Consider the following 27,939-nt stretch of genomic DNA (forward strand, 5'->3'; position numbering starts at 1 on the left):
TGAGTTTTGTTTCTCTGTTTTTTGTTTTGTTTTGTTTTGTTTTTCTGGTTTGTTGAGCTTCCTGAAAACAGTTATTTTGAATTCTTTGTTAACTTGTAGATGTCCATTTCTTTGGGGTCAGCTACTGGGAAATCATTGTGTTCTTTTGGTAGGGATATGTCTCCTTTGTTTTTCTTGTTTCTGGTCGCCATACTTTGATGCCTGCACATTTGGTGGATCAGTCTCCTCTTTCCAACTTTGTGTGCCGATTTTGGTGTGGAAAGACCTTCTATGGGAGGGTCAAGGGTGCTGGCAGTATGAGATGTAGAGGTTCTGGCCCTGGCAAGGGCATAACAACATAAACTGTGTGCAGCTCTTTTAGCTGTGGTTGGTGTTGGTAAAGATTGCAGGTATCCTCAGTTGCCAACTCTGTGAGTGTTCTCAGCAATAGTGAGGGCTGTTGGGATTTTTAATGGCAGTGTATGCTAGGGTACTCCCAATCTCTTTATCTCCCATCAGGGAAATCTTAGCCAAGGGGATCTCTCTTGGCACTGTGTCTGGCTTGTGGGCCAGTTTCCAGTGCCTGATGAATGGCACCTATGGAGATGCCATGGAGCTAAGTCCTGAAGCATGGGTATGTGTAAAGGGACTTTGGTTCTGGGATTTTGGGTGGTAATGGCACCAGTACCTGGGGCACAGGAACCCGCATTGCTGTGTTGGTGATGGTATGTGAGGCATTAGTGTTTATGAAACAGCTGGGGAGCCCGAGATGGGAGCATGGATGTGTGCAGAGTTACTTTGGCTCTGAGGTATAGGATGGGGCCTTGTCCTCTATGTCCTCTATCACTGTAATCATTACAGTGATGTAATGACTGAACCATAGTAATATGCAGAGAGACCTTAGCTGTAGGACCTTGGGTGTGAACTGGCTCACTATGGTGGTAGCTCTGGTATCTGAGACATGGATGGGCATAGTGCAGCCACAGAGCCAGTCTCTGAAGTATGCACATTCATGAAGTGACTGTGGCCTGGGGGTTAGGGGAATGTGCAAGGTTTGGAGGGGTGGTGGTTTTGGTCCTGGGGTGGTACAACAATAACTACTTCTTGAGCAAGGGAATATAGAGCCATGCCTTCCTCTCTGGGGTTCCCTGGTGGAAATGGCTGTTGGTTACCTCAGTGGCAAAAGATGCTGGTGTCTTCTGTGGAGCAGGCTGCTGGGAACCATGGAAGTTCCCACTCCACGGCTGTCACCAATAGCCTATTGCCTTTATTCTTTGTCACTAGTCATCTGCAGGCATCTTAGGTATGCTGATATAACCAGTCATTTGTTCTGTTTTGTTTCAGCTTCTTAAATAGGCCCTTGAGCTCTCACAGGGCTATTTTGGTTATTGAATAGCTGTCTTTCTCTCTATATATTTTTATTGCTGGGGATGAAGACTGGTGTCCCTACTTTACCATCTTGGTGACATCCTTTACCCCTGTGATGAAGTTTAATATTTCTTCCCTTTTTTTTTTTTCTTTTTTTTGAGATGGAGTCTCACTCTGTGGCCCAGGCTGGAGTGCAGTGGTGCGATCTCGGCTCCCTGCAACCTCCGCCTCCCGGGTTCAAGCGATTCTCCTGCCTCAGCCTCCTGAGTAGCTGGGACTATAGGCGCGTGCCACCATGCCCAAGTAATATTTTGTATTTTTAGTAGAGACGGGGTTTCACTGTGTTAGCCAGGATGGTCTCAATCTCCTTACCTCGTGATCTGCCCACCTCAGCCTCCCAAAGTGCTGGGATTACAAGCGTGAGCCACCATGCCTGTCCTAATATTTCTTTTGTCTGTCACATTGTCTGTAAATCGGTAAGCTGGATCTACAGCTGGCAGAGTCAAGATTGATTATTTTGGCCAGAGTTCTTCATGGATAGTAGTATAGACTTTCAGCAGACAGAGGGCACATAATATTTGTTTGTCTTTTTTTGCATGTGATGGTAACAGCCATTGATACTCAATGCTGAGATCCATTACTTCACTACAGGCTGAAAAATAGATATTCTATTTCTGTCACACTTTCTTCATTTTTTAGCTGGAATATTTCTCTCGAGAGAACCTTTCCTTTTGTAGCTGTTATATGGTGCAGTTTGAGTAGGGTTTTCAGGATAAATGCTTGGTTCTTTCCCTTTATTACTAATTTTTAAAATATTTTAAATAAACAGAGCTTAAAATAAATAGCATTGATTCTGTAGGATGATCAATAGTGACCATTTGTTTTTATTTTGTTTTTAAGTCTCTGTATGAACTCATGCCTTTAAACATATTTGATGTGTTTTACTCCATTGCAATTATTATTTTCTTTGATACCCTAATATTTTTATCTCTGGCCAGTAGTAGTCTCTTTAAGCTGGCTTTCAAGTCCTTTTCATAAAACCCTACCGGTTCAGTAATAGCTTCCTTGCTATCTGGTGTGAAAAGATATTCTAGGTTCATCTTGCGTATGTTCTGTCTCATATCTGGAATCAACCATTAGAATAAATGAAATTAAATGATTCCAGAGTTTGTGTAAGGCAGAAATTTCATTGATTGGAAGCTACTATGGAAATCAAGGTTAATATATTATAGTTCATACGTGGAGTTTATACATGACCAGTGACATCAAAAACACGCATCATTCAACTAAGATTCCTATTTCAAATGTGTTAATTTTGCCTTCTGGTTACATAAGGTGATTTCTCTCTTTTCTTTGTAGGTTTTGCCAGTCAGTCAGATGATGATCAGGTGAATGTAATGGGTTTTCACTTCTTAGGAGGTGCCCGAGTTACTCTTCTTGCTTCCAAAACTTCTCGTAAGTAAAACCATGTTATTATTGCTTTTTAAATTTTTTTTCTAAGGATGTCACATCACAGAGCATACTCACATCAATGATTCCTGCAAAGGGTGATGTTCATTTAGATTTCAGTAACTAAAAGCCATGATATTAAGTAGATAGGATGTGAAAGTTATGAAGTTAGGATTGTGTTTTATTAGAGAACACTGATGTTGCCCAAGATTACCTTACCATGATCTAAATTTCACCAAAAATCAGATATGTAACTGATATATTCACTTTGTCTGAGTGTATATAATTTTTATCTTGGAGCTAAGGAGAGTCTAACTGAGGGATTTAAAGAAATGAAAAATATATTTAAGATAGGTATATGGTGAACTAGGTTTGGGAACTCCTAGAACTTGGAATTTTTTTGTTTGCATATATTCTTGTTTATTCCTTTTGGACACTGGCAAAGATAACGGTGAAAGTGGATAACTTTTGCTGAGTGTAATTTCAATAGGCAGAAAGGTACATAGTCAAGTTTGAATTTAGATATGCCCTATTGATTTGGTTACTTTATGTATGTGAGAATAATAGTTGAAACTAGTCAATGTAAAACTAGCTCTTGACATATGTAGTATATTGAAGCTACTGAACTTACTGAGTTATACACACCTTCATGGAAATAAAATAAGATATTAAGAAGGGAAGTATTTAACAAATTTGTACTGAGGGAAAAAAGTACAAACACACACACACACACACACATATACACCCCCATACCCCCTTGAAATAGTCTGGCTCAGGACATTCCCATTAAAAAAATATCTCTAGTTTTTCTGGTGAGCATTCACTTTCTATCCATGCACTTGCAGTTGTAGTTGGTTATTACTTTTCTAATAGTAAGAGTACAATAAGGCCATCTGTTTTTGAAAAAGAAAAGTATTAGCGGGAGGAACAGACATCCCATTTAGAAACTATAACTATGTTTTTATGGCTAAAATCACAATAGTTTCTGGAATATGTCAATTGGTGACTGGTAAAATAGACTCAGATACTATTGAAGACTCTAGAATAGGTCACAGAAATAAAAAACAACTCTGAGAAGAAAGAGAAGATTCTTTATTTTTGTGATTTTCCTGATTGGTCATGATTGCAGTATTCTTGACATTGGCATCATTTTTTAAAAAACAAATCATTTTATTTTGATAAGAAGACTTAACATGAGATCTATCCACTTAATAAAATTTCAAATGTGTAGTTTAATATTGCTAACTGTAAGTACATAGCACTGTTTTGCTTTGATTAGCTTTAATCTCCAGTTAGATGGTAGAACCATTTTGGTGCATTTCTCTTAGTTTAACAGTTCTCCTTAAACTAAAAAAATTATGCCAACATTTCTTTGTGAAATTTTACACATTTGTTTGGCTGCAGTTGATGGTGCTGTATAATGAATCTGCAATTGAGACCATTAAAAAAGGCAAAAATTTGTGCAAATGAAGATATTTATATCCTAATGTGTTTTATTTGTAACTTTTGATATAAAGTAACAAGTAAAACACTGATGTTGCCTGTGATTACCTTACTGCTATCTAAATTTTACCAAAAATCAAGTATACAGCTGATTTATTCTGTTTATCTGAATGTATGGCAATTCCCTGACTTAGCCATAGTAGGTAGACAAAATCAAATAGTGGAATAGGGCAGGACCTTTTAAACAAGGAGCCAAATGAACTGTGTAAATTGAAACCTGAATGATAGTCATTACAATTCTGTGATGGTTTTTGGCTGCAGTGACACACAGAATCCTACCTAGGAGATGCCTGTGGTGATGGAGAAAGATAGGTATAAGGAGAGTGTACTTTTCTGGGGTTGAGGCAGATGTTAGCGCTCCTACTGCTTTATCAGAGTGTTCATTCCTAAGAAAGGAATGAAGTAATTTGTACCCAATCTGTGTTTGACATTTTTCATTTTTTGAAAGGTACCTAGTATTAATTATAGTCCAGCAATCTGCTTTACAGAAAAATGCTACAAATGGAAAGAACCTAGTATTTCTTCCATAGTAACCAGTCAAATGATTCATAAGTCACGTAGAATTGTCCTTGGCTCTTGGATAGTATTTTCTGTGGGTTCTGCATATTCATCTCTTTTTAGAACTTGCTTGGTAAGCAGCCAAGGCTTCGTGTATGCTGTATGGCGATTTTCATTCATTTTTCTGATTCAGTATAGACCAGTCAAAGCAAACAAGAGAAAAGTAAGGTATAGCTCATTGTTTCAGACACCAAACCAGATTCCCTGGGGAACTGAGTAGGATTGTATTTTTACAAAGCAGAATAGTCGCTGGGTGTAGCGGCTCATCCCTGTAATCCCAACACTTTGGGAAGCCAAGGTGGGAGGATCACTTAAGCGTAGCAGTTTGAGACCAGCCTGGGCAACATAGTGAGACCTAGTCACTACCCTACTATGCAGCCATAAAAAAGGATGAATTCATGTCCTTTGTAGGGACATGGATGCAGCGGGAAACCATCATTCTCAACAAACTATCACAAGAACAGAAAACCAAATACCGCATGTTCTCACTCATAGGTGGGAATTGAACAATGAGATCACTTGGACACAGGAAGGGGATCATCACATACTGGGTCCTATTGTGGGGAGGGGAGGGGGAAGGATAGCATTAGGAGATATACCTAATGTAAATGATGAGTTAATGGGTGCAGCACACCAACATGGCACATGTATACATATGTAACAAACCTGCATGTTGTGCACATGTACACTAGAACTTAAAGTATAATAAAAAAAAAGAAAAAGAAAAAGAAAAAGAAAAATTAGCTGGGTGTGGTGGCACATGAATGTAGTCCCAGCTACTCTGGAAGCTGATTTGGGAGGATCACTTAAGCCGAGGAGGTTGAGGCTGCAGTGAGCTGAGATCGCACTACTGCACTCTAACTTGCGCAACAGAGTGAGACTCTGTCTCAGAAAAAAAAAAAAATGAAAGTAGTGCTTAAATTTGGGAAAAATATGCTAGCAACATTTCTGAAAACTGTTATCACAGTCCTAAATTGAAAATAACAGGGAAGTTCTAATTTTGTAAGATCAAATGTTTTTATAGTTGTTTTTATAATTAATATTGCAAAATATTTCTGCATGGATGTCTATAATTTTGAGTGATTCAGTATAATGGAATTTCAGAAAAATATGCTATTGTCTAAATATGTATATATTCTTATGCTGCTTTCCTAAGATCCAGATCCACATAATGACTTATTACCATAACAACAAACACTGCTACCTCTCTCTCCCCAGTCTCTTCTGCCCCTTTCTGCTTCTATACTTTTCTTGGTCTTGCCTCTCTCTAGTTCTGTTTTTATCTTTAGTCTCTATTTGTACGTTGCCTTGTTCTACTTGCTTCTTAAATAATTTAGAAGAGTTTAAAAGTATCCAAAATATGAAAAGAGAAGATAAGTATTTCAAGAAAATAGAAAGAGAAAATCAGGGCAGGAAACTAATAAAGGTAGAAATAAGATTAATACTCAGAAATGCATACTGTATGATCAAAAAGGTGCTAGTCACCTAAAATAATAAGTAATCATTTAGTTTCCATTTTCAGAGTGTTCAAAATGTTAAATCTTTTGTTGAGAGATGCACACCCTTTACTGATGCTGAGTCAAAGATGAAATTTCCCTTATGAATATTCAAAAAGACAATTCCTTCAATAATATCTCTATGGTTTATGTAATTATAAAGATTATGCTTATGTAATTATGGGAAACAAATTTCACAGAACTTTAGAAAATAATGATAAAACTCTATTTATGAAATATAAATCTGCCTGAGCCCAAATCATTGTGGTCTGAGCTGCAGCCTGATCTAAGGATAAATTTCGAGTATCTAGTTCTGCAAATTTTCATTTTCTAGTGTTTTTCAATAAGGATTGAGCAACTAATTTCAGTAACTCAGAATTGAGAAGTAGGATGAAGGAGGTGTGTATTTTGTTTTTAAAGGAACAATATTAGAACACGTTTGAATATTAATTTAAATGATTGAGTTCAGTGGGAGAGGTTGATGATCAGGAAAGAGAAGTGGATCATAATGAAGTCCTTGAGGAAGAGAGGGATGGGATGCAGAAGCTAGCGGGAGGGGTTGAGGAATAGGCCTTTGTAACTTCTCTGTAACAGGAGGGATCGTATGTGCATCTAGGGAGACTTCGTAGATTTGTTAGTGGAGAGATAAAGGAGCTTTGATGATGTATAAATTTGAACAAAAAATACTGTGAAAATAAGAAAGCAAACTCATGAGGGAAACAGGCATTGTGGAATCCCCGTCTAGAGTTTGAGATAGTACATTTTGAATTGAAACCAGCCATCCTTGTTAGGTGATTTCCCCTGGAAGTGATTTGTTTATCAGCATCTAAGCAACTGAAAACGGCTCAGATTTTAAAACAGAATTACAGATTAAATGTTTTTATGAGACTGATTATCATAATGGACTACCAAATCTGAGATGGTAAGGAAATAAGTGAAGATTAGCGAAAACCGATACATGGTGAAAAATTAATGGGTTCACCTGATCAAAATTCTTGAAAGTTTGAGGAAGTAGAAGGAGTTATAGAGCAAATGAACTAGGTTAAAAAAAAAAAAAAAAGGTAGTGGTCAGAGAATGGATCAGATATTGAGAACAGGAGTTCAGAGAGATTGCACATTCTGATAATGGCAAGCTCATCATTGGGGGAGTGGATTGCTAAAGTGGATAGAAGACTAATGGGGACAAGGATTTCAAGAAAATGAGGTATCACTTGATAAGGCACAGTGCCTCACGCCTGTAATCCTAGCACTTTGGGAGGCTGAGGCGGGTGGATTGCCTGAGGTCAGGAGTTTGAAAGCAGCCTGGCCAGCATGGTGAAACCCTGTCTCTACTAAAAATACAAAAAAAGTTAGCCCAGCATGGTGGCAGGTGCCTGTAATCCCAGCTAATTGGGAAGCTGAGGCAGGAGAATTGCTTGAACCTGGGAGGCGGAAGTTGCAGTGAGCTGAGATTGTGCCATTGCACTCCAGCCTGGGCAACAGGGTGAGACTCCATCTCAAAAAAAAAAAAAAAAAAAAAAAGAAAGAAAATGAGGTATCACAGTTGTGGATATTGAAAAGGCCTATTTGAATTGAGGTACATTCCTTGTTTACCTAATTTATTGAGTTTTATTTTTTTAATCATGAAAGGACGTTGAATTTGTTAAATACTTTTTCTGCATCTATTGAAATAATCGTATGGTTTTTGCCCTTCATTCTGTTAATATGATGTATCATCCTTACTGATTTGCTTATGTTAAACCATCCTTGCATCCCTGGAATGAATCCCACTTGATCATAGTGAATGATTTTATTAATGTGCTGTGTTGAATTTGGTTTGCTAGTATTTTGTTGAGGATTTTTGCATCTTAGTTCATCAGGGATACTGACCTGCAGTTTTCTTCTTTTGTTATGTCCTTGTCTGATTTTGTTATCAGAATAATGTTGGCCTCATAGATTGAAATTTGAAAGCATTCCATTCTCTTTGATATATTGGAATAGTTTGAGTAGAATTGTTATTAGTTCTTCTTTAAATGTTTGATGGAATTCAGCAGTGAAGCCATCAAGTCCTGGGCTTTTCTTTGGTAGGAGACTTTGTATAACTGATTCAATCTTCTTACTTGTTATTGGTCTTTTCAGATTTTCTGTTTTTTCCTAGCATTTTCGTAATAGTTTAACGATTCCTTGTATTTCTATTGTATCAGATATAATTTCTACTTTTTCTTTTATTTGAGTCTTCCTTCTTTTTTTTTTTTTAGTCTAAAGGTTTGTTTGATTTTGTTTATCTTTTCAAAAAACCAGCTCTTTGTTTTGTTGATCTTATGTGTTGTTTTGATGCTTAGCACAATGAATGAGAAAGCACACACTGTCTTTCTCTCTTCCTCTCAGACAAATCATTGTGAAATTTTAGAGTGCTAAGGAGCAAATTCTTAAAGAATAGAAAGAAAAAAAACAAGTTACTCAAGGGATATGAATCAAGATGGCATTTAGTTTTTCATCAAAATTATTGGATGATAGATGACAATGCAGAAGTTTTCTCCAAGATTTCAACTTAGAATGCTGTGTCTTGCTAAGTTGAAAATCTGCAAAGAATGTTGAATAGACACACACTCTCAGTGTCACAAAGTAGGGTTAACCAATTGCAAATACAGGTCAAGCATCCCAAATCTTATAATTCAAAATCCAAAGTGCTCAAAAAGTTTGGAAGTTTGGAGCATTTTGGATTTTGGATTTTTGGATTTGGAATGCCTAATTGCTTAAGTATATAATTCACATATCCCAAAATCTGAAAAAATCTGAAATCCAAAACACTTCTGGTCCTGAGCATTTTGAATAAAGTATACCTAATGTGTATCAAATTGGTATAGCCTCAGGTAGATGTTTGAAAAATGGAAAAGATAACTAATACATTGGATGTTTCAATATCCTGAAAGATTTTTAACATGCTAGAGTGATTGAATTGAATAAAGTCAAGTTTAAAAGTCCTTTTTCTTAGTTGTTCATTTTGATTATTTCGCTTTCAGGTATAATAGAAGGATTACAGTCACATATGTGAAAAATTGTTGGGCCTTGAAATAGGATTTCTTTTGCATCTTCCAAAAGAAAGCATATGTGATCTTGAACTGTGTTATACAAAATACCTGGAGAGAAAGGAAATGGGAGTATTATTTTACTTCATCTTGGTAGACAATACATTTATTCCTTTTTCGTTCAGCAGACATGTTAGCTATAAACACTGTTGTGGCTCTTGTGGAGCTCCTACACTAATGGGAGAGACGAACAGGTAAAGAGAACCAATAATAGAATGCTTGATGTGCTTATAGAAGCACTTTTTTAGTGCTGTTGTATCCCAAAGGGTTGAAACTCCATAGAAATTTTATTTGTAGAGGGTCTTAAGGAATGAGTAGGAGATTATCAGATGGAGGTCATTCTAGGAAAAGGGGAAAGTATATCCTGATGCTTGATAAAGCATGAGGTTTCAAAGGATCAGTGAATTTTCTTGTGTGCTGAAAGTTCATATGGTAGGGGCTCTGTGATAGTCCTTTAATGAGGTCAGGAAACTTAGGGACAAGTATAATGACCAAATCTAAGGTCAACTGATGCCCACCTCATGCCCCTGTGAATAGTTTAACTTACACAGTGATTCATCAATATAATATTACTGTTTATATTTATTCAAAAAATTCTTAGCAATATTATTAAGTGACAATGAGAATATTATATAAATCTAGCTTGGAAAAAGCCTGTTGAAAAGTAAGTGTTAAGAAACCATCCTTAGTTTCTAATATTGAAGAGACTGTATATTTAAAATACTAAACCTACTGAAAGTCTGGGCGCGGTGGCTCACAACTGTAATCCCAGGACTTTGGGAGGCCGAGCTGGGTGGATCACCTGAGGCCGGGAGTTAGAAACCAGCCTGACCAACATCGAGAAACCTTGCCTCTACTAAAAATACAAAATTAGCTGGGCATGGTGATACATGCCTGTAATGCCAGCTACTCGGGAGGCTGAGGCAGGAGAATCGCTTGAACTTGGGAGGCGGAGGTTGCGGTGAGCTGAGATCACGCCATTGCACTCCAGCCTGGGCAACAACAGTGAGACTCTGTCTCCAAAAAAAAAAAAAAAAAAAAAACTACTGAAATAGTTTAAGTTGTTTCCTCAACATTTTGGTTTAAAAAGCATTCATCTGCTTTTCTGTCTCACGTTTCAAAATTTCCAAATAGCATGAATTGTATAGTTCACTGTTTATGATATGAATACAAACATTATATTGATGAACTTGAGATGTTCTGACACACATAAAGACTGATGTGATGCATTTTTGTACCTTCCTTAATTAAATATATTCTTTTCTCCATTTATAATAGAGTGTTATGGAAATTGTCTAGGCTCTGATCATCTAAATTTATTTTATTTGGAAACTGAAGTGGTTATTTCCACTGAACTGCTATTGCAAGATACAAAAGAAAAGAGATAAACAAATTGAATGCTCATTTTGACAGCTATTTTGATTACTAATATTTCAAGGGCTCATTTTAAAGTACAGGTTCTTTTATGTTATATTGTAAATCGAAAAATTCATTTCTCCATCCATGAAATATATACTCTGGAAAGTCTCCAGGGGTAGTATTAACCATCTTGGAGTACTAACACTGAGAAAATGTTTAGTAATCAAAATAATACTTTATAAATCTTAGACTCATTGATTCTTTGGATTTATGGTAATCTAACAAAAGTAAAAAATGTTGTTGTGTTTATAAATTCCAAGACTAATTGCAAATTTTTCTTTCTTTCTTTTTTTTTTTGGAGACAGAGTCTTACTCTGTCACCAGGCTGGAGTACAGTCACGATCTTGGCTCAGTGCTGCCTCTGCCTCCCAGTTCAACTGATTCTCGTGCCTCAGCCTCCTGAGTAGCTGGGACTTACAGGTGTGCGCCACCATGCCCAACTAATTTTTTGTATTTTAGTAAAGATGGGTTTTCACCATGTTGCCCAGGCTGGTCTTGAACTCCTGAGCTTGGGCAATCTGCCTTTCTCAGCCTCCCAAAGTGCTGGGATTACAGGTGTGAGTCACTGCGCTCATCCTAATGGTGAATTTTTTATTCCAGAAAAATTGTTTTTTGTTTTTCTTTTGTATATGTTGATGAAAAAATAAGAAAGAAACAGAAACTAAAAATTTTAAGTTACTGAAAATGTCATACCTTTTTAAATGTTTATTAAGAGTTTTACATTAAAAAAACTTTTAGGTTCAATGGTACATGTGCAGGTTTGTTGTATAAGTAAACTTGAGTAATGAGGGTTTGCTGTACAGATTATTTTTCTCACCCAGGTACTAAGCATAGTACCTGATAATTATTTTTTCCCGATTCTCTCCTTCCTCCCACCCTCCACCCTGAGGTAGGCCCCGGTGTGTCTTGTTTTTCTCCTTGTGTCCATGTGTTCTCATCATTTAGCTCTTACTTATAAGTGAGGATATGCAATATTTGTTTTTTTGTTGTTATTGTTCCTGCATTAGTTTGCTAGGAATATTGGCCACCAGCTTCATTCATGTTTCTGCAAAGGACATGATCATGTTCTTTATTATGGCCGCATAGTATTCTATGATGTATCCCTACCACATTTCCATTATCCAGTCTATTGTCAATGGACATTTAGGTTGATCCTTTGCTATTGTGAATAATGCTGCAGTAAACTTATGTGTGCATGTATCTTTATGGTAGAATGATTTATGTTCCTTTTTGTGTATGCCCAGTGATGGGATTGCTGGGTCGAATGGCAGTTATGTTTTAGTTTTTTGAGGAATTGCCACACTGCTTTCCACAAGGGTTGAACTTAATTTATGCCACTACCAGCAGTGTATAAGCATTCTTTCTTCTCTGCAATCTTGGTAGCCTCTGTTATTTTTTGACTTATTTTTAATATTAACACTTCTGACTGATATGACGTGGTATATCATTTTGGCTGTGATTTGAATTTCTCTAATGATTAGTGATATTGAGTATTATTTCATATGCTTGTTGGCCATATGTATGTCTTCTTTGAAAAGTGTCTGTTCATATCCTTTGCTCACTTTTTAATGGGGTTGTTTTTTTCTGGTAAATTTGTTTAAGTTCCTTATAGATTCTGGATATTAAACTTTTTCCCAGTGCATAGTTTACAAATATTTTCTCTTATTTTGTAGGTCATCTGTATACACTGTTGATAATTTCTTTTGCTGTGCAGAAGCTCTTTGTTTAATTAGATAGCATTTGTCAATATTTGCTTTTGTTGCAATTGCTTTTGGTGTCTTTGTCATGAAATCTTTACCAATTCCTATGCCCAGAATGGTATTTTCTAGGTTTTCTTCCAGGATTTTTATAGATCTGGGTTTTACATTTAACTCTTTAACCCATCTTGTGTTGATTTTTGTATGTGGTGTAAGGAAGGAGTCCAGTTTCAATCTTTTGCATATTGTGAGCCAGTTATTCCGGCACCATTTGTGTGTTTTTGTCAGCTTTGTTGAAGATTAGATGGTTGAAGGTGTTCAGCATTATTTCTGGGCTCTCTCTTCTGTTCTGTTGGTTGACGTGTCTGGTTTTGTACCAGTATGATGCTGTTTTGTTTACTGTAGCCCTGTAATATAGTCTGAAGTAGGGCAATGTGGTGCTTCCAATTTTGTTCATTTTGCCTAGGATTACCTTGGCTATTTGTTATCTTGTTTTGTTCCATATGGATTTTAAAATAATTTTTTCTAGCTCTGTGAAGAATGTCATTGGTAGTTTAATAGGAATAGTATTGAATCTGTAAACCACTTTGGGTAGTATGGCCATTTCGATGATATTTTCTTCCTGTCCATGAGCACGGAATGTTTTTCCATTTGTTTGTGTCATCTCGATTTATCTGAGCAGTGTTTTTATAGATTCTTATTGTAGAGATCTTTCACCTCCCTTGTTAAGTGTATTTCTAGATATTTTATTCTTTCTGTGGTAATTATGAATGGGATTGCGTTCCTGATTCGGCTCTTGGCTTTATGTACAAAATCATTAGGAAAGTGAGTGTAGACTCAAATTGATAGTTTAGATCCCAGCTCTAGCTTAAAATTCTTCTGAATGACTTTGGAAAAATTACATAACCATTAAAAAATTTATTAAATGGCCATAAAATAGTACTGTAATATTATATATGAATGCAAATGAAATAACCCCTAAAAAGCATATAATAATTTCCTGAGGCATTGTAAGTGCTAGGTAAATTTTGGCTGCTGGTATTATTTTCATCCTTATTACCATTAGTACTATCACTGGCATCGCCTTCTCAATGTGGCCTTTCCCGACCATAGCATCTCAAGAAAGGCCACCCATTTGTCTTTATTACAGCACCTTGGTTTCTGCATCGTAGTATTTTCATAGGTTCTGTTTCATATGTTATTCACTTGTTTATTTTCTGCCCTTCTCACTAGAATGAGAAATAGGATGATGTATGTGTTGTTTAGTATTGTCTCCCTAGCACTTATCACTCAGCAATATTTTTTGAATAAATGAATAGATACAGTGTTACCTTGAGTATTATTTAAACTATAAACAAGAATTTTCTTCCATTACCTCTCTTTTATAAAGAGAATTTCAACCCTTTGATTTGTCACTTTCCTTTGAACCTACTGCATGTGATGTTTCTCTGTTACTTTATCTTTAGAGAGGGAAGTCTTTGCCCAATATGGGGGATTGAGATGGGTCTTTCGGAGAGCTCACAGGCCCCTGTCGTGGTAATCCAAATTTTTATAAAAGGAGAAGAGAAAAGCTTAGACTTGTTCACATTTCATTTTGTTAGAGATTTTTTTGTTTGTTTGTCAGGACAATAAAAGGAAGGAGCTCCATAGGCAGCTGAGGCAGGCACTTGACCTCGCTGGGGGAAGAGTTTGGGGCACTGCTGCTGCTTTTCTTGGTTAGCCCACAGCATCCCCCATTTTCTTTCATACAACACACATGCCCAGTGTAAGCTGTGAGTGAAGACTCAGCCTAGCAGTTTCACTGAGGTGTTGGAGTTGGTCCTAATTGGGTTTGTCTTTCCTCGTCAAGAACTCAGCTCTGGCCAGCTGAGCTTGGGCATACTATTGGCGTTCTGCTGAGAATCATGTCCATGTTTTTTCCCCAGTGATAAATTCTGATCAATTTTCAGACTAACTTATGGTGGATAGGCTTGCCTGGACGTACCTGAACATGCTTTGTTTCCAGATATTTTCGCAATACCTACATGGGTGATTTAACAGAAGCTGGTATAATGTCTTGTTATAGTGCAGCATAAAAACTGCTTACTCCATTTCAGACATACTATGTTCCTCCTCTGTATTCTATAAACACATTTCTGCCTCAGCGCCTTTGTCCTTACAGTTCCTTTGTCTTGCAATGCTCTTCTCATAGATTTCCCCATGGCTTTCTCCTTTACTTCATTCAGGTACCTTTAATTATATATGTGTGTTTTTACTTCTGGGGCCAGATGATATAGTTCTTTTAAACATGTCATAATAATCCTAGTTGTTTATGTTTATCTTTTTTAAGATTTGTAATACATTTTCATTGAAAATTTATAGTTGAATCGAATAAATTCCTCTCTACAGCTTTATTTTATTTCATATATAAGGAATTTTATTCTTATTCTTATATTTAGGCTAACCCCAAGTTTTTTCTATCTGCATGTGGAAGCTTATTCAGAATCCTTCTAGAAACTGAATGAATTGAATTTTCTTTGAAAAATTAGCACTGTGAAATTTCTGTAACAATTTACAGCTTTATTTGAAATGACAGTAAATTCTATGCTAAAGAAAACATTTTATTAAAGATACTTGTTTTGTATCTGCTATGTGAAAGTTACTTGATTAGCTAGGTGCTGTGTAGGTTCAAAGAAATGTATGATATCTCTGCCCTTTACAACAAATTGGGGAAAGTGATGAAAACAATAATGACAGTAAGTAACATTTATTGAGTGCTTAATATGTCAAACATTGTTTTAAGTGTTTTATTTAAAGGTACGTATATGTGAAAGGAAATGAGCATATTAAAGCAGAAGTCTCAAAATCTAGGAGTTGTAAAGGATCCTGTTCAACCTTACGAACCTGGTGGAAGCTTTTTAATGCTTTTGGCAGGTATTCATTCCTACAGGATCTCCATAGGAATTCACAAGATGGGCTCTGAGCTCCTGAAGGAGAAGCGGCACAAAGCCCACAAGAAGCTGCAGCTGAAGGACGAAGACTGTGAGCAGCTGTTCCTAGTGCCGGAGCTGGGGGAGCTGATGGCCAGCCTGTTTGAGGAAGCCCACAAGATGGTGTGGGAAGCCAACATGCAGTAGGCAGTGTCAGAAACACAGCTGAATGAGGAGGCCTGGGGAAAGATAGCCATGTTGCAGGCAGAGATGACAGCGTGAAGACACTGGTCATCATGTCCACACCAGCCTCTCCCAACTGCAAGCTCCACCTGCACCTGCTGAGCCCCATTAAGGGTGGGCCCCGCAAGGCCCACTGCCAACATAGGAGCACCAGCAGTGCCTTCTCCTTGACCTTGTGCCCCACTGTGAGACATGCCCTCCCCTTGGACAAGGAGGTGGATGTGACACTACTGGAAGAGTTCCAAGCCTGGAAGAAATTACCTACCCTGGACAAGACCTTTTCCTTGCTGCAAAGGGTGTAGTGGGAGGACATGGGCCCTGCCTGGACTTCACAGTGCAGAATCTCTTGGCACTGGTGTAGGCCTCTGTGGGGGACAACACACTCATCATCAAGACTGTGGCTCTGCAGAAGCTGCCTATAGTGAGGGTAACTGTGATCAGTTGTGGCAGTGCCAATATATATGTCTTGAGCAATTTGGCCCATACCTGCCACCACCACCACATCTGGCTTTGTGACTTTGAGAGCCACTACCACATCTCACTGTCTTCTCAGGCCAGGATCACTGCAGTGTGCAACTTTTTCGTCTACATCTGCTACAACCACAAGGCCTGGTACAACAGGATTTGAAGCCAGTGTTCTGGGAGATCACAAAGCTGTGAAAGAGATACAGCTGGCCAAACTCAGCTCCCCTAGAAGCCTAGGATGTTACCTGGACCTAGATGTGGGCTGCCCGGGATGGACAGACACACATAAAGATAAGGATCCTGGTACAGGATCTGAGACAGGTCTGTACCTCATGAAATGACCTTTCGTTCACACCAAGTTCTGCAACTCACAGGTGGACTTTCAAGAAAATACCAAAGACCAGGGAGTTCAGAGCCTGAAAAACACTTTCAATGGCAGTTTTTCCTGAGGCAGCTGTGAACATCTATCATTGTTGATATAGTTCTTATCATGAATTGTGTCCTTTGCATCTCTCTAGCTGTTGTCTAATTCTTCTGCTATGTGATAGTCTTTCCTATACTTGAAAATGGTAGTATATCTTCTTCGGGAGAAGTCCTGGCACCACTGTGGCATGGTTAGCCCTAATGATTGGTCCTGAATCCGTGATGGCAGAAGAGTGATGGCAGAAGCAGTGTTCAGTTTTCTGCTATTAGGCTCTCTTTCCAAGTCTCCTGGGAGCTCATTGAGGGCAGAAGCTCTTCTTCCCTTATTCCTGATTTTATCCCCAGCATCTTGCACTGAGTAATGTAAATGAATGAAAGTAAATAAATACAGTCTAGAGTTAATATGTTGGATCTCAAGCTTAGTGTGGGTAAGACTAGGTTTATATGGTACTTTATCATCATTATTCTCCAGTCTACCTCTCTACCCCTGCCCCGCCACAACTGTACTATCTCTAAAGCATTAACGCTTCAGTGTCATTTTTTTTAAAAAGTAAATATTTGGTGGCATTTATTTTAAAAAGTATTATCTTTGATTGAGGAAAACACCTAATCAGCGTTATGGGCAGAACTCAGCATCCAGAATAAGACTGGGGTGAAGGGAGGGGTGGTGAAGCTTCAAGGGGAATGGGGTATGACTTCAGCAGCAAAGACCAGTGTGTTTGCATGGATTGTGACAGGCATACCCAGTATATTTTATTCTTTATCATTGTAAAAGGGAATGACTGGGATGATAGGAGATATATTATTGAATTCTGGATGGAGATGACAAATTGAAGTCCTAATAACCAATCTGAAGAAGTAATTGCATTTATGAAATTTACCATGGTACCATGGGGAACATAAATAAATATTTTCTATGTCCATGTATCATGCTACTCTAGCTAGATCTTAGATTCCCTAAGCAAGAAGATTCAGTTCATCTTTGTACTCCCAGTGTGTCTCTTTATGACATCTGCATAATAGATGGTCAATAAGTGGTGAATTAAATGAAATAGAGGACTTAGTCCTAGATCTCAAAAAAACGTATAATTCCCGACCCAGTGTGGTGGCTCATACATGTAATCCCAGCACTTTGGGAGGCTGAGGCGGGTGGACCACGAGGTCAGGAGTTCGAGACCAGCCTGACCAACGTGGTGAAACCCCATCTCTACTAAAAATACAAAAATTAGCTGTATGTCATTGCGGGTACCTATAATCCCAGCTGCTCGGGAGGCTGAGGCATGAGAATCACTTGAACCAGGGAGCGGAGGTTGCAGTGAACCGAGATCATGCCACTGCACTCCAGCCTGGGCAACAGAGTGAGACCCTGTCTCAAAAAAAAAAAAAGAAAAAAAAGAAAAAAAAAAGTATATTAATTCTTTTAAAGGGAGCAAATGTAATAATCTTGGAAGTTATATAAGAATGCATGGTTTTAGGTAGTTAAGTGCCTAGTGAACTGTAGACATAGTAAGTCTCTATATAAATTCAGGAAGACACAATCTTATGAGGCAGTTAAGGTTAGTATCTAGTGTCCCAGTGCCTGCTCTTGTTACTAACTGGCTAGTAACACTGTTTCTCTCATAGGGCTGTTAGGGTTTAAATGAGAAAGTGAATGTAAAGTGCTTAAAATGTGGCTGGCACAGATTGAGCTCCCATGGATATCAGAGAAATCAAGATTTGAGTAGATGAGATTAAAGCCAGGTCCTGATGAAGAAGTAGGATTTAGGCAGAAGGAGATGAACTATTAATTCTAGCACTGGCGTTTAATTGCTTTTAATCTTTGGCAAGTCTCTGAAACTCTCTGAGCTTTATTTTCCTTTGTATAAAAAGGGGCTATTGTAGTCACAGTTCTTGGTACACAGTTTGTGCCCAACAAATAATAGCTGTTGTTATCATAGGTATTATTACCACCTCTCTTAGCGTCATTGTCACCGTTGTTGTCATCATTTTCAGGGTAGAGCATAGCTAGAAATTGGTCATCTTGGAGTAGTAGAGCTGAGGTCTCAGGGAATAAAGGGAAACAAGATTTATATTTAGAAAAGGGTCTGACTGCAAAGTTTCTCTTCAAATTAAAGAACTGTTAGAAAAATAGAAAACTTTGATCATGATTACCATGAATTATGCTGATTACAGTATCCAGGATATTGAATTTTATATAGAATACATTTTATTTTACTTTAGTATTTTGAAATGATACTAAGGATAACAAATTGTATTCTTGCAATGGCTGTTTTCTTTTTAAATACAGGCCTTTTTAAAGGATCTAAATTTGGGTGTTTTTATTGTACTGAAACCTGTTATAAGATACATAACAAAAAGGACCATACTTTACAGTTTGCCACTGTGACCACCTACTTTTGGAATTAGATTTGAAAGTGTTAAGTGGTTCATGCAGGGAGCAATGAAGCAGTGAAAGTGTTTTTGTAAAGCTAGTGGAATCATATCTTTGTTACAAAAATGAAATCTTTGAACTTTTAAAGTCAGGGTTATTGATAGTTCATGTAACTTTATCTAGTAATTCTGTGTTACTAAGCATTTTTATTTAATTTTTTTCTCTCAGAACGATATCGCATTCAGAGTGAACAATTTGAAGATCTTTGGCTCATAACCAATGAGCTTATTCTTCGCCTTCAAGAATATTTTGAAAAACAGGGAGTCAAAGATTTTGCATGTTCTTTTTCTGGATCTATGCCCCTTCAAGAATATTTTGAGTTGATTGATCATCATTTTGAGGTGTGTATAATCATAACCCACATAATCTATAATCCTCAAATACATGAAAGAGAAATAGATGCTATAGAAGAATTCTGTATACATGCCATTAGGCTATGTGCTTCTCGTTTTTCTTATGTGAATGGTGGATTTTGTGAATCCATTCCTGCCCACTTGCCCAGTTTGTGATCAATTACAGACATTTATAGAGTGGCTGCCTGGAGCTAACCATGTCGTCTGGCCTTGGAACAGAGCTGATTTAATTCTCCCACATGGAGACTTAACCCTTGACCCCAATAACCCAGTGTTAAAACTATTTGAGCTTATCAGAGACCATTTGGCTAACTGATTCTAGCAGGCCATAAATGAGGTGTGATTATAAAGTAAAGTGATTTTTCTTTTTCATTTTTAACAAGCATACCAGAACTTCTGCATCTGAATGAGGGTTAACACTTAAAATATTCCCCAGTAGCTGGCATAGTGGGTGCTTGGTAAATGCTGAATGATTAACTATATGAATCAATGAGATCTAACAGTAACTTTGTTGCTCTGAATGTTTTGCATTTCTTCTTTGGAAGTGCTTTCAGAGCCTGTGTTAGATTCTCTTGAGTATCTCAATGCTGACATGCCTTCATCTTTTGAAGACTGATTTGATGTTTGGGACTAGCCAAATACTTGTTTTGTGAGTGGATTTGACAGTGACAGTCATAGTTTTTTTTAAACGTCCCATGTATTAAAGTTGTCAGGCTCTACTTATATAGTCTATGAACAGACTCTTTAGGCAATACAAAAGGGGAATTTTGAGAGAATTTCGAACATTATCCAAGTAAGCATTGGTTCTTAGGGGGGACTACATTTCAGTGTAGGGGTGTGTGTGTGTGTGTGTGTGTGTGTGTGTGTGTGTGTGTGAGAGAGAGAATATTACCAGTCATATAATTTTTCAGTCAACCATTGAACATTCTGAAAGCATTGACTTTTCAGCTGTGAAGACTTCTTTAATGTAGTGTGAACATAAAAAGAAAATTTCAGGTGTATACAATTGAATTATGAATAATTATGTCATAATTCCTCATCTATGATAACTTGTGATGACACTATTTTCTAGGAACGCATGCCTTTGGTCAAATTGTAGCACCAAAATTGACACAGTCTGTAAGAGTATTTTTAGGTATTATACGGAATGAGAATCTTTGCAGTTCTTTGCGATATATTTTAAGAAATTCTTGCTTCACTGTTGGAAACTGAAGTGTAGTGATTTGTGAAAGGGTCCACGGAAAGACTATACTAATTACATATTTGTAATATTTGAAATAGAGAATATTAGATATTACTGACTAATAAGTTTGACATATAATTTTCCCTTTTTACTTTGTGGCTAGTAAGTAACTCCCTGGAGTTTGTACATCAAGGGTGTGTCTTTTCTGAGGAGGGACTTAGAGAATATGGTGAACAACAGGCACTTTCATTTGTTACACACATAAATTAAGGGGGGCATGGTTATGCTTCTTTTGTTCTCTGTCTCCTTTCTCTGCTTTCAGCCATTAGTAAGATTTTAAACTTTGAATGCAGATGGGTTTTGGAATCCAAGTGTCCCTTGGAGTATAAGCTTCATGAAGGCAGACATTTTTGTCTGTATTATTCATTGCTTTAATTTCTAGTGCCTGGACCAGGGTTTGGCTCTGGGATCAATAAATATTTGTTCAGCATTGAAATTTTGACATGTGAAAACATTTCAATCACTGCTGCTTGGTTACACTTTCAAAGGAATGATAACCTGGTTGATAGTCTGAGTACTGAGAATATCTTTTTAATTTTTTGGTGTATCAAGAATTTAGGAAATAAATTATAGCAGTAAATTATACAGTTAGAAGAATGAATTATTGATAATTAGATTAATGTTCTTTTAAAAACTTTATTTAAAAAGATTTTTATTACTTAATTTTTGGTATGTTTTTGCTCAAGGGAATAGTCTTTGATTTAGTTAGCTACTGAGTGCTTCTAAAACAGATTAAAAAAAGTTAAAATTTCAAGTTACTTTTATTTCATATGTAATTGTAGAATGCATGCACTGAAAGGGTAAGGAATTTGGTTTGTTATCAGAAATGTAGTCTATGATATGTTTGATTTCTGAGCATTTTGAATATGATATTTATTTCAGCTAGTTTATTACTATTTTGTAAAGTTGAATTAGTGATTCACGTGACCTGATCTTATGAAGTGTCCCTTTTATCCTGTGACTTTGACTAGCTTTCTTTCATTTTAACAATATTAATTTAAATGAGATGGGTTACAGTGAAGAGAGTCATTTAGGATTCTAATTCCCCAGCCACTCAATCTTTTCTTTGGAGGCAGTGTTTGGTATCCAGTTTCTTGTATCTCTTTCTAGAAATATCCTATGCAGTCACAACTATGTTAATATATAGGTTTCTTTTTTTAAATAAAAAATAATGGCAGCACATTATACATACTATTTTGTATCATTTTGCTTTGTTTCATTTATCGTCTTTGCACAGCATTGCATATCAGCACCTAGTAGTCTTGCAGAATAGTCTTCCTTCTTTAACCAGTTCCCCTATTGATGGGAATTTTGATTATTAATAATGTTTTACTGTGATAACAATAGATCAAACAATTTTGTAATGTATATCCTGATATATACATTACTGTCTGCAAGCGTATCTCTAGGATACATTACTAGAATTAGGATTGTTCAGTCAAATGCTATATGTTTAAGAGCTATTTGTATTAACTTTCGTGTAAAACTTTGGCCATTTTTCTATTGGGTTGTTGCTGATTTCCTACTGATTTCTGTTGGATTGTGGTCTTTTTCTCATTGATTTGTAGATGCTTTCTAGATATGGGCATGACTTTGTCTCTGTAGTTATTGCTGTTACTTTTTGCAGTTTGCTATTTGTCTTATTTTCTTTATAATTTTTAAAAATGATGTAGAATTATATGTTTTTGTTTTTTAGCTAGTAATTTATCAGGGGTGTGTTTGTGTGTTTGTGTGTGGGTGTGGCTTTTAGCTTTTGACTTACACTAATAAAGGCCTTTCCTATACCAAGATTATTTTAAAAATTCTGATTTTCCTAGTGCTTTTATTGTGTCTAAACTTTTAATCTCTGCATTGCTTTTGCTGTAAAGAATGAGAAAAGTTTTCTATTTTTTCCCATGTGACCAATTATTGAAAAATACCTATTAAATGATCTGTTTTTCCTCCAGTGATACTGGATAACTTTTACAAAGTTTCCATTTGATCTGTTCCACTGTATCATCTGTGAATTAGTGACTCATGTACCAAATACCACATTGTTTTAATTCCCTTAATTCTATAATACATTTATATTTCTTCATTACTCTTTTATTATCATTGTGTATATTTTTTCTTTGAAGATGTTTTTTTGTGTCCATTTAATCTCAGTTTAAGAAATTATTCATTGCAGTTACGGATAAATGGTGAAAAATTAGAAGAACTCTTATCTGAGAGAGCTGTACAATTTCGGGCCATTCAACGCCGACTATTAGCAAGATTCAAAGATAAAACCCCTGCCCCTCTTCAACACCTGGACACCTTGTTAGATGGAACCTACAAGCAGGTCAGTATAATATCAGTTACAGTTTTCTATTACTGGCTATAATTTTTTTGTCACCCTGGAGTCATGTACCAGAATATCCAAGATAAGGTACTCATTTCCAGGGCTTTAAGGAACATAAGCTTTAGAGTCAGAAAAACCTAGGTTCAGAGTCAAACTCTGCTGCTAATTGTGTCACCTTGGGTAAATTACATGAGCACCATCAGTTTCCACATATTACCTCCCAGAGTTGTTGTGAGGATTTTTAATCTTTTATGTAAAGCAACAAGAACAATGCCAAGCACGTAATATGTGCTTGATAAATAGTAGCTGTTATGATTAGTATTATGAGACAGTTCTTGGTGCATTCCATAATTATTACCATAATTCTCCAACTGTCTTACCAAGCAACTGGCTCATACTTCTAGTATTATGTCAGTTGATATTTTGAGATGGAATTCTTAAGCAGCGTAGTTCAAAAAGTTCTAGTTTAAAACATATTTTTTCTTCTTCTTGATCACTTTCCATCCATAGTTTATCATTTGCATGGCTGGGTGATCTGGCTGTCACTCTTAAGGCACTGTCTCTCCAAAAACTATTCAAAATTATCATCTCTTGCTTAAAAATTATTTTTTAAATTTGAAAATAATTTTTAAAAATCATGAGAAGGCTCCTACCAGCTCTACTATAATGTCTTTGAATGATTATAATGAAGACTTTGACTGACTACATTGTGTATTCCTATATTTCTTCACAATGTTACTCTCCTGTTTCAAAGTCAGTGTTGCTGGTATGAATATTCTGTTGATTTTTTGAATTGAGGTTTTTAATTGAGATAATTCTATATTTCTGTGTAGTTGTAACAAATAATGCAGAGAGCTCTCATGTCTCCTTTAACTGCTTTCTTCCAATGGTAACATTTTGCAAAACTATGGTATAATACCATAAGCAGTATATTAATAAAATCCACAGGTCTTATTCTGACTTAAGGTACTCACTTATGTGGGTGTGTGTATTAAGTTGTATACAATTTATCATGTGTAGATTCAACATCTGTCATCACATTCTAGACTCCTTCATGTGGTCCTTTGTCACTACATTTCTGCCCTTTTCCCCTGCCCCACTCCATTCTGTTGATTTTGAAAGGACAAATCAGATTTTTGTTTTCAGAATTAATTTTCCTAGGGGACAGAAAAATAGCTTACTATGTTTTTGTTCATAATACATTTGTTTCTTAAAAATTTCTTGGTTAGACCAGGTGTGGTGGGTCACGCCTGTAATCCCAGCACTTTGGGAGGCCGAGGCGGGCGGATCACGAGGTCAGGACATCAAGACCATCCTGGCTAATATGGTGAAACACCGCCCCTACTGAAAATACAAAAAACTAGCTGGGCATGGTGGCAGGTGCCTGTAATCCTGGCTACTCGGGAGGCTGAGGCAGGGGAGTTGGTTGAACCCGGGAGGTGGAGGTTGCAGTGAGCCGAGATTGCACCATTGCACTTCAGCCTGGGTGACAGAGCAAGACTCCATCTAAAAAAAAAAAAAAATCATGATTATTTGAAAATTAGCAACAAGTTAAAGGACAGACTATAGTAGCAGTGGAATATTGGAAAGAACATTGGGCTTGGAATTCAAACACCGCAGTGTTGTTGCTTGTTAGCTGTGTGGTTTCTGGCAATTCCCTTACCCTCCCAGAACTTCTGTTTTGTTCCATAAAATGGGATGACTACTCTTTTGTTACAAAGATTATATTCCATAATGTATGGAATTTACAAAATTTTTTCCACAAATATAGACTGCCAATTTTGTGTGTGTGTGTTGGGGTAATTATATGATTCTTCAGTCAGTAGGCACCAATGCCCTGTCTGTTCCACACCTCTTTTCCTCTTTAGTACTCTTTTTGTTTTGGTTTGTTTTCTATTTCTTTCCTCCTTTTCCTTTTCCTTTCTCCCATTTCTTTGTTCACTTCTCTGTCTCATTCTGAGGTCTACTGCCATACCTGCCTGCCATACTTGAGACTGAAGGTATCGTCAACCTTGTCTTTAATGATGTTGTATCTTTTTGTAGACACAATGGTGGGAGGGCATTTAAAGGAACTTGAAGAGGATGCTTGATTTAATGCTTTCCAGATTTTCTATATAGTAAGACTTCATCTTTTATACACTTAAAATGCAGAGGTTTTTATTTTTTCTGCTTAGCCTCAGGGTTGAGGTTTTCCATGATTTGTAATATTACAGACAAGACAATCAAAACCATGGCTTTTCACTTGAATGTATATTGTTAAGTCCCATTCCTTTTAGATTAACGAAAAGAATGAATAAGCATTTGAAGGAAAAATATGAGTACTATAAGGATTTTGACTTAATTTTTATGTACCTTGCCATTCAATTTTATTTTTTTTATATATATATGTATTTGTAATAGATTAGGGTGAGGTGTTGATTGTTCAATAAATTTCTTGAGCATAATAAAGTCTATTTTAATTCCGTTTAGTCAATTTTTTAATGACCTACTTAACACATGGATATAATTTCCCAAAGAAAATTATAACATTGTACATAATGCTAAATTTTCCATCTTGGTTCCTTATCATCTGCTCAGAAATGTAATCATTCTTACTGTTTTTGTTTCTTTCCACACCTTTTTTTTGGCATATAGAAATGAAATATTGTTTCATCAGGCTAAAAAAAACTCCATAAAGAGTATCATACTATGTGTATTAACCTAGCTCTCTTTTTTCTTTTTCTTCTAAAGTATGTACTGGAACTCTTTGCATATTAGTGCATAGATGTACTTCTCTATTTGTAATGGTTATATAATAGTTTATGATATAGACAGTCTGTATGTAGTATGGACAATCACAGTTTATTAAAGGACAAATCTTAATAATAGTTTTAATGCTGAGTCTAACATTGAGAAAAATCCCGTTTTGACAACTCTCCTGGGATCAAACAAGCATACCACATACCTTATTATCACATACCTTCTGTTTAGTGTTTTTCTTATCTTTATGCTTTGCCTACGTAGGGAGCATGATTTACATGATGGGTTAGCCAAGCTCATGAAATAACAAGCCATGCTAGAGCCCGTTCCTGTCCCTGTGGCATAACCCCATTGCATGACTTTACTGGATTTTAAAAGTGTTTTCCTAATGTACCACTTTAAAATTAGATCTGCTACCTGTTTGGAAGTTTTTTTTTCCTCCTGTGATGGGATCTTTTAATTTTTTGGCAAAGTGTTCTCTATGAGACACACATATACACATGCATACCCATACATACACATTACCTTACAGATACGTTGTACCAGATTGTAGCTCAACCTATAGTATATGAAAATGCCTGCTTTCCTAGGTATTATTACTTATTTTCATCTTTACAATTTTTAACTGAAACAGTAATTTGATTGTTGTTTTACTTCTTACCCCTTTTGTTGCTTACCAGAGATGCTGCTTATTTTTCACATGTCAAGTGGCAGTTTGTATTTCTTTTTTATGATTTACATATGTACACCTTTTGTTTAATATTCTATCATGTTCATCTTTTTCTTACCATTTTTTGCATATTAAGAGTGATAATCTTTGATCATACTTTCATCACGCATGTAACTACTTGGTACCTATTTACGTATGTAATCTCTGACATAAAAAAGTTTTACCAATTTGTCATTTGCCTGTTATTTTTTATTTGTAATGTATTTTTGACACATGAGGTTTAAAAAACATTTGCATAGTTAAATCTGTCCATTTTTTTCCTTTAGGTTTCTCTGCCTAGGAAATCCTTCCCTATGTATGCCAAGACTATATGAATATCAATTTATAAATTATTCTAACATTTCTGTGCTATGATTCTTTAAATATACTTTTTTTTACTCCATCTGGAATTTATTATGCAATTTGGTGAGAATCTAATCTCCCTGCCAAAAATGGTGAGCTTGTTGTCTCAGCCCCTGCTTATCGTGTATTCCATTCTTCTACTGAGCTAAAATACTACCTGTATCATTTAACAGTTTTACTGTATAGCAAACCATCCCAAACCTTAGTGGCTTAAAACAACAATAATTCATTATTGTTCATGAGTCTCTGGATTAGCTTGGTAGTTCTGTTGATCTGGGTCATGCTTGACTGACTAGGCTCACTCATGTGTCTCTGGTCAGCTGGTGGCTCAGCTCGGGACTGGATAGCTAGGACGTATTTACTCATGTATTTGGCAGATGGCTTGCAGTTAGCTGAAATAATTTGGCCACATGTCTCTCATGGTCCAGCAGGCTAGACTGGGCTTGTTCACATGGTGACTATATGTCCCAATGCACAAGCACTTTTCAAGCCTCTGTTTGTGTCATGTTTCTAGTGTTCCATTGGCTTTGGTCAATTCAGATTAATGGGGTGGGGATATAGACTTTGCGTCTTTGTTGAAGGAGTGGAGAATTGTGTACTTTTTAAATAATCTTTCCTCCTTCTTTCAACATATATTAAATTAGCAAACTATTTTAAATGAACATTTCTTTTTGGAACTTTTGTAACCCTTGAATTTAGGTTTTCTATACTTAAAGATGTCTTTTCTTCTATACTTTTGACATTGAAATTTAAATTTTTGTTGTCATTAAAATCTTATTCACTCATAAGCAGTTTTGGTCTATGGACTCTGAAGATAATTTATCTGAAAATTAATTAGATTTTTCAAGAGTCGTTTAAAGCAAACAGAGCAGGCTGGGTATGGTGACTCATGCCTGTAATCTGGGGACTTTGGGAGGCTGAGGCAGAAAGATCCCTTGAGCCCAGGAGTTCGAAATCCCTATGAAGAACATAAAGAGAGCCTGTCTCTACATAAAATTTGAAAATTAGCTGATAGTGGTGGCACTCACCTGTGGTCTCAGCTACTCAGGAGGCTGAGGTGGGAGGATTGCTTTAGCCCAGGAGGTTGAGGCTGCAATGAGCCATGATTGTGCATTTGTAGTCTACCCTGGGCGACAGTGTGAGACCCTGTCTCAAAACAAACAAACAAATAAAAAATAAAGAAAGAAATAAAAAACAATGCAAA

At 36.6% G+C, this 27,939-nt stretch overlaps 1 protein-coding gene across 4 annotated transcripts in view; it reads left to right on the forward strand.

Annotated features, from left to right (window-relative positions):
• Window positions 1-27,939, forward strand: part of LOC105475849 (Bardet-Biedl syndrome 9) — a 555,557-nt gene that overhangs the window by 314,449 nt on the left and 213,169 nt on the right. For all 4 annotated transcript variants that reach the window (XM_011731402.3, XM_011731401.3, XM_011731400.2 and 1 more), the window contains 3 exons: window positions 2,707-2,802; window positions 19,177-19,349; window positions 22,772-22,924. In XM_011731402.3, coding sequence (XP_011729704.2) covers window positions 2,707-2,802; window positions 19,177-19,349; window positions 22,772-22,924 — 422 coding nt within the window. The remainder of the gene's footprint in view (window positions 1-2,706; window positions 2,803-19,176; window positions 19,350-22,771; window positions 22,925-27,939) is intronic.

This window comes from Macaca nemestrina, chromosome 4 (genome assembly GCF_043159975.1).
Source record: "Macaca nemestrina isolate mMacNem1 chromosome 4, mMacNem.hap1, whole genome shotgun sequence".
Classification (NCBI taxonomy): Eukaryota; Metazoa; Chordata; class Mammalia; order Primates; family Cercopithecidae; genus Macaca; species Macaca nemestrina.